This window comes from Ricinus communis, chromosome 8 (assembly GCF_019578655.1).
Source record: "Ricinus communis isolate WT05 ecotype wild-type chromosome 8, ASM1957865v1, whole genome shotgun sequence".
Classification (NCBI taxonomy): Eukaryota; Viridiplantae; Streptophyta; class Magnoliopsida; order Malpighiales; family Euphorbiaceae; genus Ricinus; species Ricinus communis.
Window position 1 is genome coordinate 7,014,878 of NC_063263.1, and position 22,625 is coordinate 7,037,502.

The window sequence follows — 22,625 nt, forward strand, 5'->3', positions numbered from 1 at the left end:
CTGGCTAAATCCAATGACTTGATTAATAATTAAAGTAGAACAAATTAACCCATCATTCTTGTTATTTACGGAATATCGTGAATGCAATTCTTCTAATAGTTTTGTTTTATTTAATAAAAAAAGGATCTTTTGAAGAAGGAAATTCCGCTAATTAATTTATTATTATTTAATAGAATAAATTGAATAGAAAAATCCAGATGCACAATACCGTTATTTCTGTTATTGAGCAAGGACAATATCGTACTTTAATAGTTTATTTCCATGGCCGCTAAGCAATTAAAAGGAAAAGAGAAGGAGAGAATGAGTTTGATACACAAAATCAAAAGAAATAAAAGAAAGAAACTTTCGTGGCTGTTTCTCTCTCTCTTCCTCTCTCTATCTGTACAAAATCTAAGCGTCTTTGACTCTTCTTTTTCCTTTTGAGTTTTCGATTTTTTGGGGTTTTAATTTCTTGTAAATCCTTTCCATTTCCTTGTTCATTCCTAAAAGTCAAATAAGAAAAGAAAAATTCTATATATTTGTACATACTGTAGCTCCTTTGTTTTCCTTCTGTGCTTTTATAATTATATCTCCCCGGAAAACAATAGAAAGTCTCTCGAATCTTTCATTTCTTTGCTTCTTTATTTATTTGAATAATTATAAAACTGAATTTGAGTTTTCTTTTCTGGGTTCTTTTTAACCCGTCTTAATCCAATTAGATCTATCAACAAATTCGTTGTTTAAAAAGCTTAAAATTTGCGGGTGTTTAGGATAAATTAGTGAGTCTTTGTAGAAATTTGGTTCAACTAAAACATTTTATTTGATTTGGGTTACTTGATCCGAACATAAAAATCTAATCTTTACATAGCCATGGCTGTTTCAACAATAGCTTTATATGCAAGTCCACCTAGCAGTGTGTGTTCTGCACCGCACCCATGTCAAATCAACTCTCACGGATCCTATGATTTTGATTTGAATTCAAGATCTTCATCTACTGCTTCTTCTAGTGCATCTTCTACACAGAAATCTATAGTCGGTGGCTTGTCTTGTTTGTTTTCATCTTCAAGTGTAAAACATGCATCCTTTTCTGGTGATAGAGAGGAATTGGGGTCTTTATGGCATGATAGAGGAGATGAATTGAAGGAATTGAGCAGTTCATTTCGTTATTCCCCAAGTAAATATCTTGGTGGTGGGTCTTCTATTAAGAGAGATCAGAGTCCAATTTCAGTGTTACAATGTCCAGTCTCTGGTTCGAGTAGTCCTCCTATGAGGATTGCTCGAGACAGGAGTGGTGATTTGGGTTTTCAAAGCTCATTTCGTGGTGGGGCTAATGGATTGTTTAATGGATTTGTGAGACATGCTTTAGGATCATGTGTTGATTATGATTCGCCGAGTTTTGAGGTTGATAATGCCGTGACTGATGTGGGTTCTTCGTCTGTTGCTGTGGATGAATTGACATTTAATATGGAGGATACTTTTGTGGAGGCTAATAATGAGCCTTATGCTAAAGAATTGCTATTAGGTGCACAACTGAGGCACAAAATCTTTTGTGAAGATTTTGTTATTAAGGCTTTCTATGAGGCTGAGAAAGCACATAGAGGACAGGTAACTTTTGAATTTTGGATTTTGATTAGATTCTGTTTTGTCAATTAGTAGTGTTATGAGCATGATAAATATCATTTGTTGTTTCTTATAGATGCGGGCAAGTGGAGATCCTTATTTGCAGCATTGTGTGGAGACTGCAGTTTTACTCGCGATGATTGGGGCTAACTCTACAGTGGTTGCTGCAGGGCTTTTACACGACACTCTTGATGATTCTTTTTTAAGCTATGACTACATATTTAGGACATTTGGAGCAGGGGTAGCTGATTTGGTGGAAGGGGTAAGAGTCTGAGCTCTTGTATTGAATGTCACAACGAAACTATAGAATTTTGATTTCTGCTTTTCTGTGTTTTGTATGCATAGCACAATGCTGTGTGGAACTTGTTTTTATTGATGCGATAGATTCTGTATTGAACTGATATCTAAGTTTGTGACTGTTTGTCAACAATTTCATTATCAAGTTTAAATTGGACATATTTTTCATTTACTTAAATGTTGTGTGCAGTCAGGTCAAGAAATTTTACTATCTAGTCTGTATATGTAGAAACTGTCTGGTTTAGGCTAGCAAATTGCTTCTTTAGGACTCTATTTGAATGGAATCTCATTCATGGTTGTGGTTGTCATATGATTATATTGTCTTGACTAGTTTCTTTTATGTTGCTCCTTTGATCTTTTAATTTGACAAAATATTTAACATATTTTCTTACTTCTGCTGTTTGAAACTTCATTTACTTTGAAACAGATGTAGGTTTTCACCAACATGGCCTCTTTAATGCTTCAGTTACTTATTTTTCTAATCATTATAGAAACTATTGGACAGAATGTAGAAAATGATCTGGAGTGTCCTTTCTAAAAGGAATCCTGGTAGTTTCCTGGACAGTTGCAGAATCTTAGAGCAGCTAAGGTTTATATGTTATGCGTTCATTTTACCCTTGTCATTTTAAAAACCATTGCATGAGACATCTGGAAGGATTTTTTTCTCTGTTGATATTGTTGATGCATTTCTTTGATAAAGTATATTTGAGGTTTTTAATCTGCTCCCTGACATTCTACCAGGTCTCTAAGCTTAGTCACTTGAGTAAGCTTGCACGTGAGAACAATACCGCAGACAAGACTGTTGAAGCAGATCGCTTGCATACTATGTTCCTTGCGATGGCAGATGCCAGAGCTGTCTTGATAAAATTAGCAGATCGATTGCATAATATGAAGACGCTAGATGCGTTACCTTTGGTCAAACAACAGAGGTTTGCTAAGGAGACTCTGGAAATATTTGCACCATTGGCGAATCGTCTAGGAATCTCCAGTTGGAAAGAGCAACTAGAGAATCTGTGTTTTAAGCATCTCAACCCAGATAAGCACAGAGATTTGGCCTCTAGACTGGTGGAATCTTTTGATGAGGCAGTGGTTACTTCTGCAACAGAGAAATTAGAGCAGGCTCTTAAGGATGATGACATTTCATATCATGTTCTTTCTGGACGGCATAAAAGCTTGTATAGCATATATTGCAAAATGTTGAAGTATGCTCTCTCTCTCTCCCCTCTCTTTCTCCCACACAGACCTCCTTCTCTCCTCTTACGCCTCCTACTCCTTTCCTTTCCCTCTGTATGTTTGGGATTGATATAACTTTTCTAGTTTCTTGTAAGAAAAACAGTTTAGTGTGGCAATGCCTGATACTGAGAGAAAATACAATTAGAAATAAATGGTTCTTGCAAGATTCAATTATAGATTGTATTCTTGTGGTTGATGAAGCTTTTGCAAATATTCTAGGTAATGCTAATCCTGGGCTTTTAGGTGGTTTGATTGACATAATGGTCAAACTGCATTTCATTGCCTAAATGTACTTTAAACATATCACACCATGAAACTTGAATTTGGTTGTGTTATGTCTATCTATTATGTGTGGTTTGCTTAACCATCTGATATTTTTAATTTGAGCAGGAAGAAGCTGAACATGGATGAGATTCATGATATCCACGGGCTACGTCTGATTGTTGAAAATGAGGAAGACTGTTATAGGGCATTGAGAGTTGTTCACCAGTTATGGTCAGAAGTGCCTGGGAAATTCAAGGACTACATAAGTCGCCCCAAGTTTAATGGGTATGCTTTGGCTCATTGGCAATCTGATATTTATTTCATATTTCTGTTTTCCTTCTCACTTTAATTAAAATCTGTAGGTATCAATCCCTTCATACGGTAGTAAGGGCTGAAGGCATGGTGCCGCTTGAAGTTCAGATTCGTACAAAGGAGATGCATTTGCAGGCTGAATGTGGATTTGCAGCTCATTGGAGATACAAGGAAGGTGATTGCAAGCACTCTTCATTTGTGCTTCAGATGGTTGAGTGGGCACGGTGGATTGTCACCTGGCAGTGTGAGACAATGAGCAAATATCGATCTTCTGTTGGCCATGCTGATTCCATAAAGGCTCCATGTGCATTCCCAACTCACTCTGATGATTGCCCATTCTCTTACAAGCCTCACCGCGGCCAGGATGGACCTGTCTTCATCATCATGATTGAGAATGATAAGGTTTGATTCTTTCATTTCATGGGCTTGGTTTAATGATAAGAAGCTCAATGCAGAATGCATATAGCGCTAGTTATTATTCATTATCAGGTCCTTGCAACTGTATAGGTCATTAGATTGGGTGTAAAAGTCTTAAGCAGCACTTGCTGTTTCTGGTAATTTTGTTTGGATGATGATTAGCATTACTGCCAAATTTTACAGAAGTAGAAATCAATTGTTGTCTTAGGGTTTTATCAAGTATTTTGAACCTAGTTGTGTTTCTGCGTATTCAGTTGGATATATACTTTGTGAATATTGCAGATGTCAGTGCAAGAGTTTCCTGCAAACTCAACCATGATGGATTTGCTGGTGAGGGCTGGGCGGGGAAGCTCAAGATGGTCCCCATATGGGTTTCCAGTGAAGGAAGAATTGAGGCCAAGGTTGAATCACATGCCACTGAGTGATGCAACATGCAAGCTCAAGATGGGGGATGTGGTGGAGCTTACACCAGCCATACCCAACAAATCTTTGACAGAGTGCAGGGAAGAGATTCAGCGCATGTATGACCGTGGATTGAATACTGTTTCGAGCACAGCAACAGCAGCGAGTGGGATGGCTGGTTGGAGAAGTTGACCTTTGCGAATAGTTTCTTAAGTAGCATACCATTAGTGACAATTGCTTATTCTTGTATATACATATGTTTGTACAGAACAGCTACATGGTTATGGTATGAGGACTTGATAACTAACTAGATTCAAAAAAAGCCTCAAAAAAATTGATTTTCAAAGAACGCAGTATGAAATGCATGCTGATGCTGATGTATTTTTTTACGTTTCCTCTTGTGATAGCAATATTGTAATATGTGGAAACTGGCCTGTTTATTTGAAATGTATTCGAACTGTAAAAGCTTGAAGCAGATGTAGAAGCTCAATATCCGTTAAATATGTTAAATTTGAGTCATCCGATATATGCATCTCACAACACATGGCGAGTGTGAGATGCATTTCTGCAAGCCCATGTCAACAGAAGCTAGAACTTGTTTCAGTGAAGTTTAATGGACCCTCTACCAAAGTATGAAAATAGATAAACGGATGTCAGAACTATCATCGACTCTTTAACATGAGCTATTCCCTCCCACATAATATGGCCTGATATTTCCAGTGGCCCTTATTCTTATTAGGATTTTGGCAAAACCTCCTGTTTCGGCGTGGCGCTTGATATAATAGCTTCTGCAATTTCAATCACTCAAACCAGGCAAGCAAAGACAGAAGACTAGAATATTTGTGTATATCCCTGAAACAACACTGCGTTTGATTAACAGTTTCATAAAAGATTAATACACATTGATTGTTGAGCGTAAAAGAAATTGAATATTCTATATTTTCTTCCTTGTCTATTCCTGTTTTTGGTACACCTTTCAATTCTTCTAAATACAAATGCAGGACATCACTCTCAATATGGGTCCATGGCGTTTTCAAGCATCCTAACTGCAACGACATGAGATTCTCACTTGGGACGTTTAGTGAGGGGAAAGGATACTCTTTGAGGAGTACCCTGTGGGACATCAGTCTTTGGTTCTTGAGATGAGTTGGGATCAGCACTTTCTTCATCCTCTTCTGTTTCTTCTGTTGCCTGAACTGACTGCTTCTTTGGGATAGCAAGTTGGTAGTTTGGGCTAATCAATGTATCTTGCTCAGGTGGGAGTGGCATACCCGGTCCAGCTATTGACTTTGGTAATGGAATTTTGTTCCGGTTTCTAGCCAATTCTAGTAAAACCTGGTCAATTGTAATTTGGATATATTCAGTTCAGTTCATTAGAAACAAACACAACAACCAATTGAAACAACCATCATCTCTTCTCTAGCTAATTTCAAATCAATTGCATGGTTAAAAGATTCACATTCAACATGGTGAGAGACATACAAAGATGACTCATTTGTATGATGGACTTGCTATTATTTCAACCACAATGCAACTGAAGATGGTGGACAATTAGAAAAAATTTGTTGTGGCAAAAAATTGAGGAGGTTTTAAAGCACCAAAGCTTGTTACCTCTCTTGGTGGTGGTTGTGAAAAGCTGAAATTTACTTTTGACTGAATAGCAAGCTTCACATCATCACAGTCAATTGCAGATTTTCCAGCATGCTCTGAGTAGACCTGAGCATCTGTCAAAACATCAACGACATAACGATACCATAGCTCAAGAAACTGATGTATAACACGAGGTTCATAGTCCTCCACACCCATAGATTTCAGCAGCGATTTGACAATCTTCGCGTCTCTTGGCAAGTTCTCATCTCCTTCTGCCATTTTCTGAACAGGATCTATAGCACACATTAGCCATCTCAAATATGCAACCAGCAGAAGTCACTGCTCTTTCTTTTAGCACAACATATCTTGAATCAAATCCAAATCAAGAACGATTGAAAGTTCAGAAAATAGGCACTGATCTAAATTGGGTTTTGAAGGAGGCTCAACCGCAGAATTAAACTCTATAGAACATGGAAAATTATTGTGGACCACAAATGGCAAAGATGTAGAATTGATAATTGTAATACAACAATGGGATTGTTCTGCTGCTGTAATTCTTGCACATCTTTTGTATAATTACCCAGCAAAACCATCTCTTTTTGATAAATTTCCATTGCACTTCTGTTAATTATTGAATGATTGCACAAGAATGTTTAGAGATTCTAAGTTAAAGAACGACGCTTTACATACTGAGTATATACACAATCCAGTATCCGCACATAGAAACACACATTTTTAACAATGGAAAATAGGGATTTCAGACAAATGGAATCCTAAACCCTAAATACTGTCAATTTAACAATCAAAAGTATCTATATTAAAAGAAAAAGGAATAACCAAAGCAAACACGAAAATCCCAGAATTAAGTTCAATTCAACCAAATAATATAACTTTGATAATATGAAAATTGGGATGATTAAGAAGATTATTCAATTTTGTGCATAAATTAACTTGCTTTAGCTTTCTCTGCAATTTCATATCCAGCGGTTTCTCGGTTACTAAACTGAAAAGAAATTGCTGATGGGACTGATTGAAGTAGAAGAGACTTAGATTTCAAATACTAACCTTAGAAATTAAGGATTAGGCGAGTCACAGCCGGGTCACAACTCGGAAAATCGGAGAATGGAACAACTTGCTCGCTGCAAGTAAATGAGACTGCGGGGATATGTTGGATATCACAGTTTCAAGGAAGCATTGTGCCGGTGGCTATTAATTAGGGGACTGGATACGACAGCGTTTCTATTCACTCTTTTAACTTGTTAAAAGGTAATAATTATTTATCTCGTGATTCTTACTTTAATAGAAGAGTTTCCCTCCCTCTGTCATTTTTATTATACTAAAATTTTATTTTTATGAAATTAACTACTAATCCATTCCATTCGGTCTTCAGTCAATGCATTCAAACGACTTTAGTAAATCAAATTATAATTTAATATTTAAATATTTTTAAATATAAAATTCATTTAAAATTAATCTTTTTATTGTGCTAGAGTGAAATTTAATTCTAAAGAAAGTAACAATTAATTTAATATTTAATAAAAATAATTAATTATTTTTACTTACTCTAATTTTTAGTATAATTTAATTCTATAAATATAAATCTCTTAAAAATACTTATAGTTAGAGAATTATGATTAAGTTACTATATAATTTAATTTAAACTATTAAAATAAAATATGTACTTAGAGATATTTATTTTTATTATTATTTTGATAGATGTTATAATTAAATTTGTTATAAATAAAATTTTATTTTCATTTGATAATTGATAAAAAATCTAAAGAACAAATTGTAATTTTTTTTTATCAATTGACCATCTAACTGCATTAACTTTAGACATAAAGAATAATAATAGTTTTATAAAAACACAAGAGATATGTTAATATAATAAAACTGAAATAAAAAGCAACTCATATATTTAGCAAATCAAGCGATAAATAGTAATTTCCTGTTTTCTTTAATGATTTCTATTTATATAGTATACTGTTACTTCCATTTCTTGATTCAAAGGTAACAAGTAGTTCTTTAAAAAAAAAAAAGTTTTAATTCCTCAATCCAAAAACAATTAATGTTAAGAAATCAAATCATTAAGTTATTTATGTTATTTTATCTAAATTAAATCATTTCAGAGTAATTTAATTACTTAGCAGCATGAGCACCTTCTCACCCCTTACTCAACATAGAGCCACTCTATTTATATTCAACATCAATATTTTAAGCTGCGGTAGGTAAAAATAGGATTGATGATGAATCAAATAGAGTTCTTTAAAATTTGGCTCAATAATAACTCATTTGAGTTTGTTTAATATAATTTATTTAATAAATAAAACAGAGTTCAAATTAAATAAAACTCGACAAATTAGTTATGAGTCGACTTGTTAATATGCTCACGAGTTAACTCATAAAGTATAATATTAATAATTTAATACCTAATTTATAATTTCTATTATCTTAGATAGATATAGAGAATTCTTTTGTTAAAATAAAGTTTTTGTAGAGAATATTATAGATTGTTATTTTTTGATGAATTGACAGATAATTTATATTTATTAAGTTTGTCTAGATTCAATTAAGCTCGTTCAGATTCGATTAAATTCAAATAAGTTGAGTGAATTTGGTAATAGTTTGGCTCAATAATAAAAAACCAACCACAAACTAGTTAACGCTCAACCTCAACTGATTGATTTGGAAAGATTACAACATTAAATATTTACAAATGTCAGTGATAAAAGGGTATAATTTTTGAAAATGCGGGGACTAAAATGTCTCATGCACTAAACATGAGAGGCCTAATTGTGATATTTCCGTACAACATGAACTCCTAAGAAAATGTCAGAAATTTCGTTCATTTCCTCCGTTAAACAAAACACTCTGATAAACTAACAAGATTGCACCCTATAAACACAAGGACTCCATATTGACACCCACCATCCATTAAATTAATTTGGTTAATCATGTAATATCTGATAATCCTCACTCACAATCACAGCACTCTAGCGCTTAATTTAAGGTTATACAAACCCAAGAGACATTACCTATTTATTAAGAAGTTGTGTTTGCCTTCTGTTTGCTCTATATATGAAGAGGTAAATATTGTGCTGCATTTGCTAACCATTCACGATCATACTCACAAAAACGATTTACTATCATCTGATTCAAAAAGAATGTCAAACATTTATAAATACTACAGCCACTTTTACATTATTATATCATAAGCCTAGCTAGCTAGCTAATACAATTCTCTTCAGATTTATGTCTCTATTTCCAGAAGAATTCTTGGACAGATTCTTGCCATGACAACACAAGCATAAGCATCACTATGATCCCAGCTAGTCCCCAAGATGAACTTCCAATTCTAAGCACCCAAGAAGGATCTGGAGTAGGGATCAACGAACCTGTAGCCCCCAGTGATGTTGAAGAAGATGATGAAGTAGTTCTGATGGCAATTATTAGCCCACCAAGAACCACTGGAAGAACAAATCCGGAGTTCCAGTATTTCGTCTCGTAAAAACGCATGTCGTTTCTTCTTTGAACATACAATGGTGATAGCACCACTGCTGATACTAAAGCTAACACCATGGCCAATGCTCTCTGTGATGAGTTTTGGCTGGTATAAGTACTCGGAGCCATTGATTAGAATTTTTTTTTTTTTTTTTCCCTCTAATAGAAGAAACCCAACTTCAAGGCCAAAACTAAACTGAAGTTCTTGATTTATAGGAGAGGATCGAAGTTGAAGAAATCAATGAAGGAATCTACGTGTAAAGCCAGTAATTGGAATGACACAAAAGTAATAGCCGTCCAAAAAGTGAATAGAGAAAGTAAGGTAAAGTAGATTAGATTACAGACATAATGTCAAGGTAACAATGCAAAAGAAGGTAAAGAAAAAGAAAAGAGACAAGACAGACAACTTTGGAAGGAAGGTATCTTTCAATTATTAATGTCGTGTTCACTTTTTTACCTTAAGCAATTCTAAGTTGTATGTATATACATATATATATAGTGTTAAATAGCTGTAGCCCGTTTTATTTAGGAATAGAGGTTTTTGGTTTACATCTTTCTCCAACCAAAAGACACAAGCACAAAAAGTATGTCTTGATTGTATTAGTTGTTCGATAACGTCTCTAGACAGTGCATTCCTGCATGTATGGAAGATACTGGCTGGTATATGCAGCATAATATACTGTTTTGAACATTGCAAACAACGGTACTATTTGAAATTGTAAAACTACCATTCCACCTTCACCATTTAGTTTAAACTTTTAAGGACAATAGTTCTTTAACATGTTATTCAAGTTCTTATGATTGAAAAGTTTAGAATTTGATTTTTGGTTACCTACCGTTTTCTGTTATTCGTATTTCAAATTGGGCACACGATCTCGTGCAAAATTGGTTGGAATGTGTATTTTACAAGTACTACTGTTCTAGGCAGCTTACAGTTTGCTACATTTGACATCTATCTATTTATTTATCTATATATAGTTCCCTCCTACACATCCTGTTATAGAATACCACCATGGAACTTAAACACCTCTGGCAATTCCTCTCATTCAACCTCTCAACTGCACTTTCATTTCTCCGGTTGCAATTTTCTGGCATGCCAAATCTTTCAGCAATTTTCGTGACATTTATTGATGCAATGTTATCGTTACATTTCCTGTTATGTAGCATGTCGCCATGCACAATTGATTTGGATGACCAAACAACTCTGCATTTTTGGGTCACCAACCGTAGGCAGTTCAATAGACCAAATCTAGTACTAATTCATGGCTATGGTGGCAACTCACGTTGGCAATTTCTTAACCAAGTTAGACCTTTGTCTAAATCCTTTAATCTCTACATTCCTGACTTGCTATTCTTTGGCGACTCCTACACGAACCGGACCGACCGGTCCGATATATTTCAAGCAAAGTGTGCAAGGGAAGGATTGAAAAAATTGGGTGTGGAGAAGTATAATGTGGTAGGGATAAGCTATGGAGGATATGTGGCCTACTACATGGCGGAAAATTTTAATGATGAGGTAAAGAAGGTGGTGATAGTGAGTTGTGGGATATGTTATACAGAGGAGCAAAGGGAGGAGCAATTGAGGAAGCTTGGAAGGAATAATAATATTTATGATCTTCTTGTGCCAAGGAAACCAGAAGATGCGAGGGAGATGCTTAAGCTTGCTATGCATAAGATCAAACCTACTAAATGGTTGCCGGATTCTGTTATTTGCGAGTTCATCAATGTAAGTAGATTTGCTTGATTATTTATTTATTTGATTTTAAAAAGAGCCAGATAAATTGAATTAGAGAGTGTATGTTATAGTGGTTAGAGAAGAGTTCATACTTGTTTAGTTTCAAACAACTATTTTATATGTTTGGCAATTTTTTTTAGCAGTTGTGGATAGCTTCTAAGACTCTTAACAACTGCATGTTATATTATTCCAAAATTAAAGTTTCTTAGAACAAAGGGTCAATTTACTCCCTCAATTTATGTCCAATGGTTAAATACATCCAATTTAAATTCTTTCAGCAAATAGCCTCCTGAATTTAAGTCCAAAGTTAAATACACCAAATCTAAATTTTTTCAGCAAATAGCCCTCCGAACTTGTGTCCAAAGGTCAAATGCATCTAATTTAGATTTCTTTTTAAAAATTTAGGTTTTAATTAAATTGTAAAAGCTAAAAATACTACTTATTTCATTAATTTACCAATACAATATCTAGTGATGCGCTATACAAGAGTGTATTTGAAAAATTTTGAATCATGGATTTAATTAATCTAAAAATAACAGGTATTAAATAAGTCAAATTTGAATTTTCCAAGAATTGAAGAAATCAAATTCTAACATTTTAAGAATTAAATAAGTCGAATTTCAACTTTCTTAATAAATGGGCTCATAACTTATCATTTTTGAGTCAATTAAATTTAAATTTTAAATTTTGTCACCAATGATCTTGTACAGTGCGATCCTATATATTGTATCAGTAAATTAATAAAATAAATATTATTTTTAAGTTTTATAATTCAATTCAAACCTAAAAATATAATGTTATTTTATTTTTAAAAAAAATTAAATTGGGTGTATTTGACCCTTGAATACAAGTTCAAGAGCTATTTGATGAAAACGTTTAAATTGGATATGTTTAACATTTAGACATAAGTTCATTGGGCTATTTGTTAAAAGAAATTTAAATTAGGTCTATTTGACATTTGGACATAAATTCAGGAGACAAATTGATCCTGAGCACTTCTATTAATTTAAACAAAATAATCAATTTTTTTTTTTTTATATAGAACTCTAAATTAAAAACTCAAAAAATCATGTCACTTTTTGTTACAATTCTTAGGTAATATTCATAAAATTTATTTGTAAATTTAAAGTTTATATGCTTTAGAATCAAGTAAAAATTATTTCGAATTTTACATAATCAAATTTGTGTGGAATTGATTATAATTAAACTAAATTCTAACACAATGATAGAATTTCTAAATGAATTCCACATTAGTAAGTCAATATATTATATAACATCGAAATATTTCTTTTGATTTTATTATTTTTATTTTACTTTCTGTTTCATATTTTTTATCAAATAAAATGAAATCTTTTATAAATTTCAACTACACATAATATAAAATTATTTTAGAATGTAAAACCAAATGCAAAAGAAATTAATTTGAGATACCTTACAATAAACGATTATTATATATATTTTCTAATTATTTCACTTAAATTTTCTTTTCATTTTTAATTTTTTACTGAGTCATTTATGCTGATATAAAAAATAAATTTAAGATAACGAATTTTATCTATTAATAACCAGTTATATATGCACAATGTACATATCCTTTAAAGTAATAACAAATATGGCACTTTAACAAAAAGAAACTAATTAATATCTATATTATTCATTAAACATATCAACAATAACAATTATAAATAATTTTACTAAATAATGTTATTAATTCACTATTTATACTGGCTACCAACTATAATAATAACTACCATCTATCATTTTACCAGTAACACCTTAGTACTATTCATCACATTTTCGTTCCAAGTTCTTCTTGGATTAGGAGGAAAATGGAATTGGTTTCCATCCAAAACAAAGTAATTTTTATATTTAATTGTTATATTATATTGAAATAATATAAGAAACCTGACAATGAATCGACATCAAGAACAAGAAATCCAATTACATGTCTTATACCAAAGTTTCAAGCAAAAGGTATCCAACAAAGTGTTTAATGACAATCACACCTGTCCGTCCTATTCATGAATTTAATTTATCGCCACCTCGCTACATCAACTCTCTCTCTCCCTTTAGTCTCTGTAGTGTATTACTAACTGACACAAAACAATTTTCTACATTAATTCTCAAATCTCCATGGCTATGTCCTCATCCAAGTTCTTGGATTCCTTGATCTTCTACGTTTCAGCCATATTATCTATTCTCGGACACTTCCTTTCCATATTCAAATCCAATCCAGCTTCAATCCTTTTCACTTTAGTTGACACAACCTTTAGCATTTACTTTGGACTATGTGGCCTCACGTCATTTACAGTCGACTTAGACGATCACACCACCCTGCATTCTTGGACCTCCAATACCCGGAAGTCTGATAAGCCTAATTTAGTCATGATCCATGGCTATGGAGGCGACGCACGCTGGCAATTTCTCTACCAAGTTGGTTTTCTAGCCCGGAGATTTAATCTATACATGCCTGATTTATTATTTTTCGGGAAGTCTTACTCGAATCGGTCGGACCGGAGTGAGATGTTTCAAGCCAAGTGTTTAGCACAAGGGTTGAGAAGATTGGGTGTGGGTAGGTTTTCGGTTTACTCGATTAGTTATGGAGGGTATGTGGCGTATCGGATGGCTGAGATTTGTTCGGAAGAAATGGAGAAGCTTGTGATTGTTAGTAGTGGAATAGGGTGGAGTGATGACGGTCAAAAAAGAGAGTTGATTAAGAAGATTGGTAGAGATCCAAAGGAGTTGCTTGTACCTACTAATCCGCATGATCTGCGGTTGTTAGTTAAGCTAGCAGTTCATAAGGGCAAGCCTTTGAAATGGCTTCCTGATCTTTTCCTTCAAGAGTTCATTAATGTGAGTTTTAGAACCTAAGTATAATCCTCTCCATCATCATTAATTCTTATTCAATTGTGTTTTTATTTTTTTCATTTTTTTTTGTTTATTTTTTACAAGAAAATAGTTATTTTTTTATATTGGCCGTTAACTTAAATTTAAAAATATAAAAAATCCAAAGGATAAAAAAGATAATTAATTACATTATAATGTACCAAGTCAAATTGTAGGTTGCAACTATATAGTATCCTATTTCTGATACATGCATGCGTGGAGAATGTTTTGCATCGACCATTACTAGCTCAATGGTGAAGTGTGGTGCGATGTAGGTGATAGCAAATAATCACAGGAAGGAGAAGCTAGAGCTGGTGGACCACTTGATGGCTAAAAGAGCAGACAAAAAGCTTCCCATTCTAACCCAGGTATTATGTTTAGTTCCCACACAGGTTCCATCGAAGCATTGGTTTCTGCTATAAACATTAAATATTTGCATATGCTCCATCATGTTTTTACTAGCTCGTCTTATGTATGACGGCAATACCAGTGTGCCCATAGTCAGGGATCTTCAAATTGAATGCCGGTTAAAACAATGCTTCACATTGCGTGCAGGAAACACTGTTAATATGGGGTGATCAGGACAGTGTCTTCCCAGTACAACTGGCTTATCAGTTGCAGAGGTATATATATCATAAACATGCTTCTCCATTTTGATCAAGTAAAAGTCATGATCAGCCATCACCTATTTGAAGTGATCATAGCAATTTTCATTTTCTTCTTTTTAATTGGTATTGATAACAGGCACTTGGGACCAAAATCAAGGGTAGAAATTATCAAGGACACAGGCCATGCTGCAAATATTGAATCAGCTGATGCTGTGAATAGTCTGATAACATCATTTGTTTGTGGTGGTCAATCCTAATCCAGCAATGCACATACTGTATAGAACATAAATATCCAAGACTTGGAGGATGAATCCCATGAGAATAATAAATATGAAAAATAATGAAAGTGTAGTATTACTATAATGCCAAACACAGCTCCGACTTTGCCAACTTTCACATTATTCTGCCTCATTCAAAAGGCGCTTGAAGTGCTGAAAGTTCACAAATTTGGTGTTTGGCATATTGATTAAAAATGATGGAACTCTTTCTCAAAGATGGGCAACAAGTACAAAAGCCCTTTTAACTTAAATTTTTAAACTTTAACATAGTTTAATTATACTCTTAAAGTTTGAAAAATAAAACAATTACATTATTAATTAGAGTTAATTTTGTCTATTTTACTATATAATGATACAAGACCTAGTTAGTTTTAGACGCTAAAAGAAATTTTTTTAATTCTTTTCAACTTGCACTTTTAGCATGTAAGAAAATATTAGTTTTGATTTTATTATATATAAATAATATGTGAATTTTAGGGTATCATAGTTACAGTGACTTTTCAATACCTTTATGTAATTATTGAATAAAAATTATAAAATTTTATATTAATTTACATAAAAAGTTTTTTTTTGAAAAATTTACATAAAAATATTTTAATATATAGTTTTATGTAAAAGTTATATATTGAACTATCTATATAAATCTGATCCAAATTTAATAAATTTTCTTTAAAAAACATATAAAAATATTGAAAGTCATATAAACTAAGTACTCTAGAATTCACCTAAATAATATAATGATATTTTTTTTCATTTTAACAAAGAAAAAACCATCATTATAAGTCAAAAGAGTAGAAAGAAGCGGAACAGAACAAGTTAGTTTCAAATATATAATTATTATGTTTTTCAAATTTTAATAATATAAGTAAGGTGTTTTAGAATTTAGTTTAATTAAAATTTGACAAAAAGTTCAGTAGCTATCATATTCATTATTAAAAACTAAACAATTAATAGATAATGACATTGTTATTATGCAATTAATTTTATTTTATAGATGACATGGTAGACTTAGTCTGCTTAAAATTTTCTCAATAGAAGAATATAAAAATGTGTTAAGCAATGATATATCTACATATTTAATGAATCATGGTACCTCACAACATTCGAAATAGTAATTTTTATTTTAAAAATTATAATTTTTATAACAAAGAGTAAATGTAAAATAAAATATTTTATTTAAATACAATAAACTCTTTATTTCTCCTTCTTTTTCAAAAGTATTAATAGTTTTTATTTTTTTCTTAACTTTTGTCAATAGAAAAAATAGGATAAATAATTATTAATTAATAAAGTGAATAAAAATTTTATAGTGTATTTATTAAACACAAGATAAGAAGTAAGTTTGACTCTCATTATATAGCAATAATTGTATTTTTATCTAAATAAAAATACAAAAATACTAATTTTTGGAAATTATATTTTCAAAAATATGCTAAAGTCAAATACCATAAAAATCAATTAAATATCAACCATATCAAATCTCTTAAAACAATCACACATCAACTAAAATCAATAAAATCATCCAATTATAAAAAATTATTAAAGAAAATAAATAAAATTTGACAAATAAAATTAAAATTTAATATGGATTAGAAAATAAACAAAAACTCGGCAAAACATTAACAAAATATAAACCATATCCATCTAACATCAAATAAATGTTAATAAAAAATATTCAAAAGTAACTATATAATATCCTAATTTTTCCGACTCACTATTGAAAATTTAATATTTTCTAAGATCTATTTAAATAAATATTTTAATCCCTAAGCTTAATTATTTTTAATATACATATGTGTGTTATTCTATTTTATTTTTATTTTTTTATTCTTTTTATGTAGTTTAACTTATTATATATTATCTCGATATTTCTTTGAGATTAATAAGTTAAAGTGTATTTAATTATTAAAATAATTTTAAAAATTTGAGTATCGTTAATTGAGAGTTTAGATTTTATGAAAATAACAATTTTGCACTCTTAATTTATGAAAAAAATATAAATTGTGTTAAGAACGTGGATTAATGTAGCAATACTTATCTTAAGGCCTTAAACGTGATTCTAATTATTGTAAAATATTCACTCAGATCCCTCACACTTTTTCTCTCGATAATAATCACCGCCTTTCTCTCTCCTTCTGCTTCTTCAATATCAGGCCACCCTGCGATGCCAAACTCCTGTCAAGTAACCTTTTCAATGTTTCTGGTCTCTCGCTACTTCTAGTCTCATTGGAATCGGCCAATAGAGAACGGAGTAAAGATAAAAAAATTTTGTCGTCACTGAGTTTAATATACATATTAGTTGCCGTCATCCTTTATCCGATCTGATACTAGTAAATGAGTTGCTTGGCTCCAAAATAAATTGAGTATAAGACTGCAAAGAGAAAGAGTAAAAATAAAACAAAAGTAAATATTGAGGTAATTTTGCAAATATTTAAAGAAGAGTCAGATGAGCGTAATCCATCTTATTATGCCATGGGCAGAGTGTAGTATGAAAATGGAAAGCACCAAACGACGACGTATAGCAGATGACCAAAACTAATTTAGCTTTTTCCAAATCCACTCACCTGCCTGCTTGCAGCTCTCCTTCTCAGTTCTCTCTTTCTCTCTCTTCGACTCTTATCACCACCTCCACCACCGCAGCAATCACCACCGTAACGCTGACGTGGCCAACTTAACAAATATGAAAAACTAAAAACTAAAACTAAAATAAAAATACAGAGAAAAGTAAAATGTCATCGCACGAGCAAGCCCTAGCCTCTTTAGTATCACAGCTAGCCCTCTCTTTCGACGGAGCATTTCTTGGTGTCGTTGTCGCGCTTACAGCCGTTCGATCAATTCTCAAATTCGCATCCAATTCTAAAGCTCTCCGAAAAATCAGGAATGCTCCAACCGTTAAAGTTTCTGATATTCGCTCTGTTCTTGAAGTTTCCGATGAAACTCAAGATCAGAAACTTGTGATTGTACGGGGTCAGGTGGAGGCTAAATCAGCCGTTGATGGGAACTGGAAGAGTTTGATACCTAATAATGATGTGCTGGTGGCTCATGAATCTGGTGATAAGGCTGTTATTGTACAGAGAATTCAAACTGTAAGTCTTTCATTTATATACTTATAATTTATGAAGTATGAAAGTCTAAAGATATTTTTGAAGAAATGATACCGCGTTACCATGTACTTGAATTCTTATACATGATTTATTGCAAATTATGAATTTAAGCTCAGACTTTTGAGTAACAGAAATCTTTAGGGTTTTCGAGAAGTTGCTAAAAATTGCAACTTTCTGTAGGGATTTTGTGAATGGAAAGATAATGTTACTATCAATATGATCCTTACAATGATATGTATAATAAGAGAAGCGAAATCTAAATGATATAGGAACATGACATTCTTTGTGTGTCTGGAGGGTCCACTTTCTTGCTCATACTGTTGCGGCAGAGAGAGCTGTTGCTTGATTATTGGATTACATGTTAAAACCATTGAACTTCTTTGATATCTATCTGATTGTTGGATGATTAGTTCTCAAGTGAAAAGAAGTCTGATTTGGATTTTCCTTTTCATGTGTGTTGTCAAGTGTATATACAATGAATGGAAGGGTTTCTTTGGATGGACTTCTGATATACGAGCTATCTTTGGAAGATCTTGGAGAGAACAAGAATCAACTTTGTCGCGATCGGTGATTTCATTCATTACTTCTTTTTCTTAGTTTATTGGATATTTATTCTATAAAGGCTTTGCTTAAAACAAACCTATTTGAGGATTTGTTGTATCTATTTAAGTTGCTACTTTTTGTCAACTATTTGGCAACGTTCTTCTCCTTAGCAATTGGAAGCTTCTTTTTTGGTCCTTTTGATTTTTTTGGTGAAGCTTACTGCCATTCGAATGCATCAATTTGATTGTTGTGATACAGGTTCCTTTTGTTCTTGTTGAAGCTGGTCGATGGCCACAATCGGATTATGTTATCGTGAATCTGGATGGTTCAAGACATCCTCTACCTCTAACAACAGTTTATCATCAGTTGCAACCTATTGATGCTTCCCCATATACTTTTCTTCAAGCATTTTTTGGTTATGAATACCCTGTAAGTTCCTGAGTAGTTACCCCTAAGTGTGCTCCTTTAAAATGTCCTTATTTAATGCCTCATTAACATCTAATGCCTTCCATCTCCCCCTCATATACTGCAATCCAAGTTTTTCTTTGGCTTTTTATTTACTTATACTTGTTAACTCTGACATCATCAATTTTCTTGGTTTGGAGGTCGGTCTTCTTGATGAAGAGAAAATCCTACCATTAGGGAAAGAGATCAACGCTGTTGGCCTTTGCGGTTCTAAAAATGGAATTCTTGAGATAACATCTTGCAAGGATCTTCCCTTTTTTCTGTAAGTGCTCTTTTTCTATAGCAGTATGCTGCTCTTTTATTTTGACATCAAAATTTTTCCAAATATGAAATATCCCTTGCTTCACCTGGGATTATTTTAATGCTGTTGTCACACATGGTGGCAGTCAGTAAAATGCCAGCCAAACAGTTAGTTAATTGTATAACTATCTTGGGTTTTACCACATGGAACCAAGCTGGGATCATCGTTTTGGTTTATTGTGTTTTATGCTTGTGTGAGACTTGACCTTATCTTATGCTTCAATGTAGTGTTCGGGTAAATTGCACAGGTTGTCCCTCAAAATTTGGACCATGTATCACAACCATCCCTAAATTTCAATTTGTATCACTAAACTCTCTAAAGTTTAATTGGGGTATCACTGAACCCCCAATCGTCTATCTCTGTTCAATTGATGTATGGAAAGCTGACTTGGCAAGACATTTGTGTAATTAGAAAAAGACAGGTCAAACTTCACACCTCAGTTGGTAATTCACACATCACTTCTCTCTCTCACCAGTAATTTCATCTGTTTTTGTTCTTGACATAAATGGCTAAACTTTCTAAATCCAGAAGAAGATAAAGACTAAAAGATCACCTCCATAGACAACATCATTTGCTTGAAATTCCTCAGCTTTGCTCTTGATATTGAACCACTTCTTGACTAGTGTCTTGGGCCATGAAAGCTTCACCAGAAGTACAGAAACTAAGTCATAAATAATTACATCACCTGCATACATGAAAACAAAATTTCTTTTTTGAGCATTTCGCGCATATTGATTTTTTTTCGAGTCCCTTGTCTCATTGTTTCACAAATTCATATAACTTTCCAAAATCTTAAAACTAAGATGGTATTTTTCCCTTTTTGTTAAACACTCACTCAAATCTTGCACAGAATAGAATGTGGAAGGAAATTGAAAGAATCCAAGAAACAAACTTTTTCCTAGAAATATCCAAGAATAAGCTTGACCTCCTGTTTTGTGCTAAAACCAACCAAAAGAAAAAAGAATATAATAAAAATAACTCAATGATTAAAGCTATGGAGAAGAATAAGAAGACGAAAGTGGGAGAACAATTGAGAGAACAAAAAAAGTCCCAGTCCCTCGGCATTTTATAAAGAAGAAAGTGAAATCCAAAAGATACCCAATTGCCAAACAAGACAAAAAAAGAATAAATTCAAAGAAACGAAGGCAGCAGCAAGGAAAGGAGTAGTGCGAGTGAGGAGACTTGATTTTCTTCGGCAATTCAGAGATTGTTGCTATTCATTTTCGCCTCAAGGCCAGATGAAAATATCCAAAAGAATCTCAAAGAAGAAATGGAATAAAAAAGATGTTCTTGAATTCAGATGGCTTCTCAACTGTGAGAGCATTGATTTTGTTGAGTGTTCTTGAATTCGGATTTGCTGATTGGGTGTTTGTCGTTTTCTTCTTCTTTCTTTTTTTTTTTTTTTTAATTTGAGCTTTTTAGGTAAGAGAAGAGTGGAAGGGAGGAGAGAGAAAGAGTGTTAATCTTAGGTAAGTTTTAATGAGTTGATATGTAAATTTAATGAGCTGGAATACTTTTTTTTCAAAAAAAGGTGACGTGTCATGCCACATTAGCTGTCCATCCATCAATCTAACGGGATGAATAACAAGAGGTTTAGTGATACCTTAAATAAAGTTCAGGAGGTTTACTGTTATGAATTGAAATTTAGAGACTTTGGTGTATTAGACCCAAGTTGAGGGACAGTTTATGCAATTTACCCATAGTGTTCCATCTATAAATATAGTATTTACTTTTCAACACATTTTGCTATGTACTTTCATGCTACTCCAATGTTAATTACTAAAACTCCTTGCAACTGCATGTAAACTTGAGTTATTTTTTAAAGCTAAAACAAAGAATGTTATTTAAAATTGGCCTCCAAGATCTCTTATCTTTACCATATAGATAAATATCTCCTTTTTCATAATTTTCGATGAACTTGTTGATTTTATAAATTTCTTTTCAATTCATGAATCTTTGTATAGCCATGTTACATATATATCATTCAGACATTGTTCTTTAGATGTTCAGTGGTCATTTATTTGCTTTACAATGTTTTATCATATAATCTCAAAGTAAAGGAACATATAGTCTCAGGGGCTAACTGTCAAATTATTGGCTTACTGTGGCAGATGTGATGTGAAAATATATCCATAATAAAAAATTGTCTTTGAGAATGTTGTTGCAGATCCGATTTGAGTAAGGAGCAAATGGTGGTAGATCTTGCCTTTAAGACAAAAGTACTTTTTTGGAGTGGTGTAGTTCTTGGATCATTTTCAATTTGTATTCTTGGCTATGCGGCTGTGAGGTAGGTTTTGCCTAAAATGCATTTATTATATGTGTGGTGATTTAGATGTGCTTTTGAATGAGAGTCGAGTTCAAAGAAGTAGATAAAATGTCGGTTCTTTTCATTTATATGAACGGAAAGGATTGGTCAATCAAGCTTCACTGCATTAAAAGAAATAGTAGTCAATTTCATATTTATTAATCAACAATTTGTTTTTAGGAACTGGAATAGATGGAAAGCATGGAGGCAACAGAGACAGTTTCAACAACAAAGCAATGGTGTTAGCGATGCGGATGTCTCTCAGATTGATGTAGAGGAGGAAACAGTAGATGTGCCAGATGGACAGTTGTGTGTGATCTGTTTGATGAGGAGAAGACGAGCTGCATTCATTCCTTGCGGCCATCTTGTTTGTTGCCAAATTTGTGCTATATCAGTTGAACGAGAGGTATCACCAAAGTGTCCTCTCTGTCGTCAGGCAGTCCGAAATTCTATTAGGATATTTGAGTGTTGAGAACCAAAAATTGCTATTTCCTATATGGATAGGCATCGAGGAGTTGGTTTGAAGAAAAAAGAAATAGATATTTGTATTTACACATAGTATCCGCACTGATCGATAGTCACTAAATGTGCAGCTTCATGTTGGTTACTAGAATTTCCATTCCTGTGGGTTCTGCTGCATTCATTCCACGATAAGTGATTTTCTTTATTTCTCTTTCTTTTCAATGTTATCCAGGATAAACAATTAATAAGTTTGTCACCTGGAAAAACTGAACAGAATCTTTGAAAAGAATCCAAAAGAAAAGGAAAAATTAACGAGAATCTCT

General features: G+C 32.9%; 5 protein-coding genes across 7 annotated transcripts; 3 read left to right on the forward strand and 2 right to left on the reverse strand.

Annotated features, from left to right (window-relative positions):
* The first annotated feature begins 318 nt into the window (after positions 1-318).
* LOC8284645 (probable GTP diphosphokinase RSH2, chloroplastic) lies at positions 319-4,999 on the forward strand. Its single transcript, XM_048377615.1, has 6 exons — positions 319-1,584; positions 1,676-1,861; positions 2,638-3,098; positions 3,520-3,678; positions 3,756-4,107; positions 4,405-4,999. The coding sequence occupies exons 1-6, from the start codon at positions 850-852 to the stop codon at positions 4,714-4,716; spliced, it is 2,205 nt and encodes a 734-aa protein (XP_048233572.1). The 5' UTR covers positions 319-849; the 3' UTR covers positions 4,717-4,999.
* Positions 5,000-5,346: 347 nt separating this feature from the next.
* On the reverse strand, positions 5,347-7,334 carry LOC8284646 (transcription initiation factor TFIID subunit 9). 2 transcript variants are annotated; one of them, XM_015720607.3, is made up of 3 exons: positions 7,180-7,334; positions 6,136-6,407; positions 5,347-5,859 (listed from the first exon to the last, which is right to left on the reverse strand). In XM_015720607.3, the coding sequence occupies exons 2-3, from the start codon at positions 6,391-6,393 to the stop codon at positions 5,590-5,592; spliced, it is 528 nt and encodes a 175-aa protein (XP_015576093.1). In that variant the 5' UTR covers positions 6,394-6,407; positions 7,180-7,334; the 3' UTR covers positions 5,347-5,589. The 2 variants fall into 2 exon arrangements, with proteins under 2 accessions (XP_015576093.1, XP_015576094.1); XM_015720608.3 differs by having other exon boundaries at positions 6,136-6,396; positions 7,180-7,325.
* Positions 7,335-9,238: 1,904 nt separating this feature from the next.
* LOC8284647 lies at positions 9,239-9,975 on the reverse strand. The gene has a single exon (XM_002521277.4). The coding sequence runs from the start codon at positions 9,742-9,744 to the stop codon at positions 9,373-9,375; it is 372 nt and encodes a 123-aa protein (XP_002521323.1). The 5' UTR covers positions 9,745-9,975; the 3' UTR covers positions 9,239-9,372.
* Positions 9,976-10,319: 344 nt separating this feature from the next.
* On the forward strand, positions 10,320-15,445 carry LOC8284649 (lipase 1). Of its 2 annotated transcripts, none has more exons than XM_015720606.3 (4): positions 10,320-11,341; positions 14,512-14,604; positions 14,792-14,859; positions 14,981-15,445. In XM_015720606.3, exons 1-4 carry the CDS (start codon positions 10,628-10,630, stop codon positions 15,099-15,101), a joined length of 996 nt encoding a protein of 331 aa, XP_015576092.2. In that variant the 5' UTR covers positions 10,320-10,627; the 3' UTR covers positions 15,102-15,445. The 2 variants fall into 2 exon arrangements, with proteins under 2 accessions (XP_015576092.2, XP_048233561.1); XM_048377604.1 differs by lacking the exon at positions 10,320-11,341 and adding an exon at positions 13,190-14,203.
* Positions 15,446-17,699: 2,254 nt separating this feature from the next.
* Positions 17,700-22,507, forward strand: LOC8284650 (E3 ubiquitin-protein ligase SPL2). The gene is made up of 6 exons (XM_002521280.4): positions 17,700-18,208; positions 18,692-18,793; positions 19,028-19,198; positions 19,375-19,496; positions 21,703-21,822; positions 22,021-22,507. The coding sequence occupies exons 1-6, from the start codon at positions 17,852-17,854 to the stop codon at positions 22,310-22,312; spliced, it is 1,164 nt and encodes a 387-aa protein (XP_002521326.2). The 5' UTR covers positions 17,700-17,851; the 3' UTR covers positions 22,313-22,507.
* Positions 22,508-22,625: the final 118 nt, after the last annotated feature.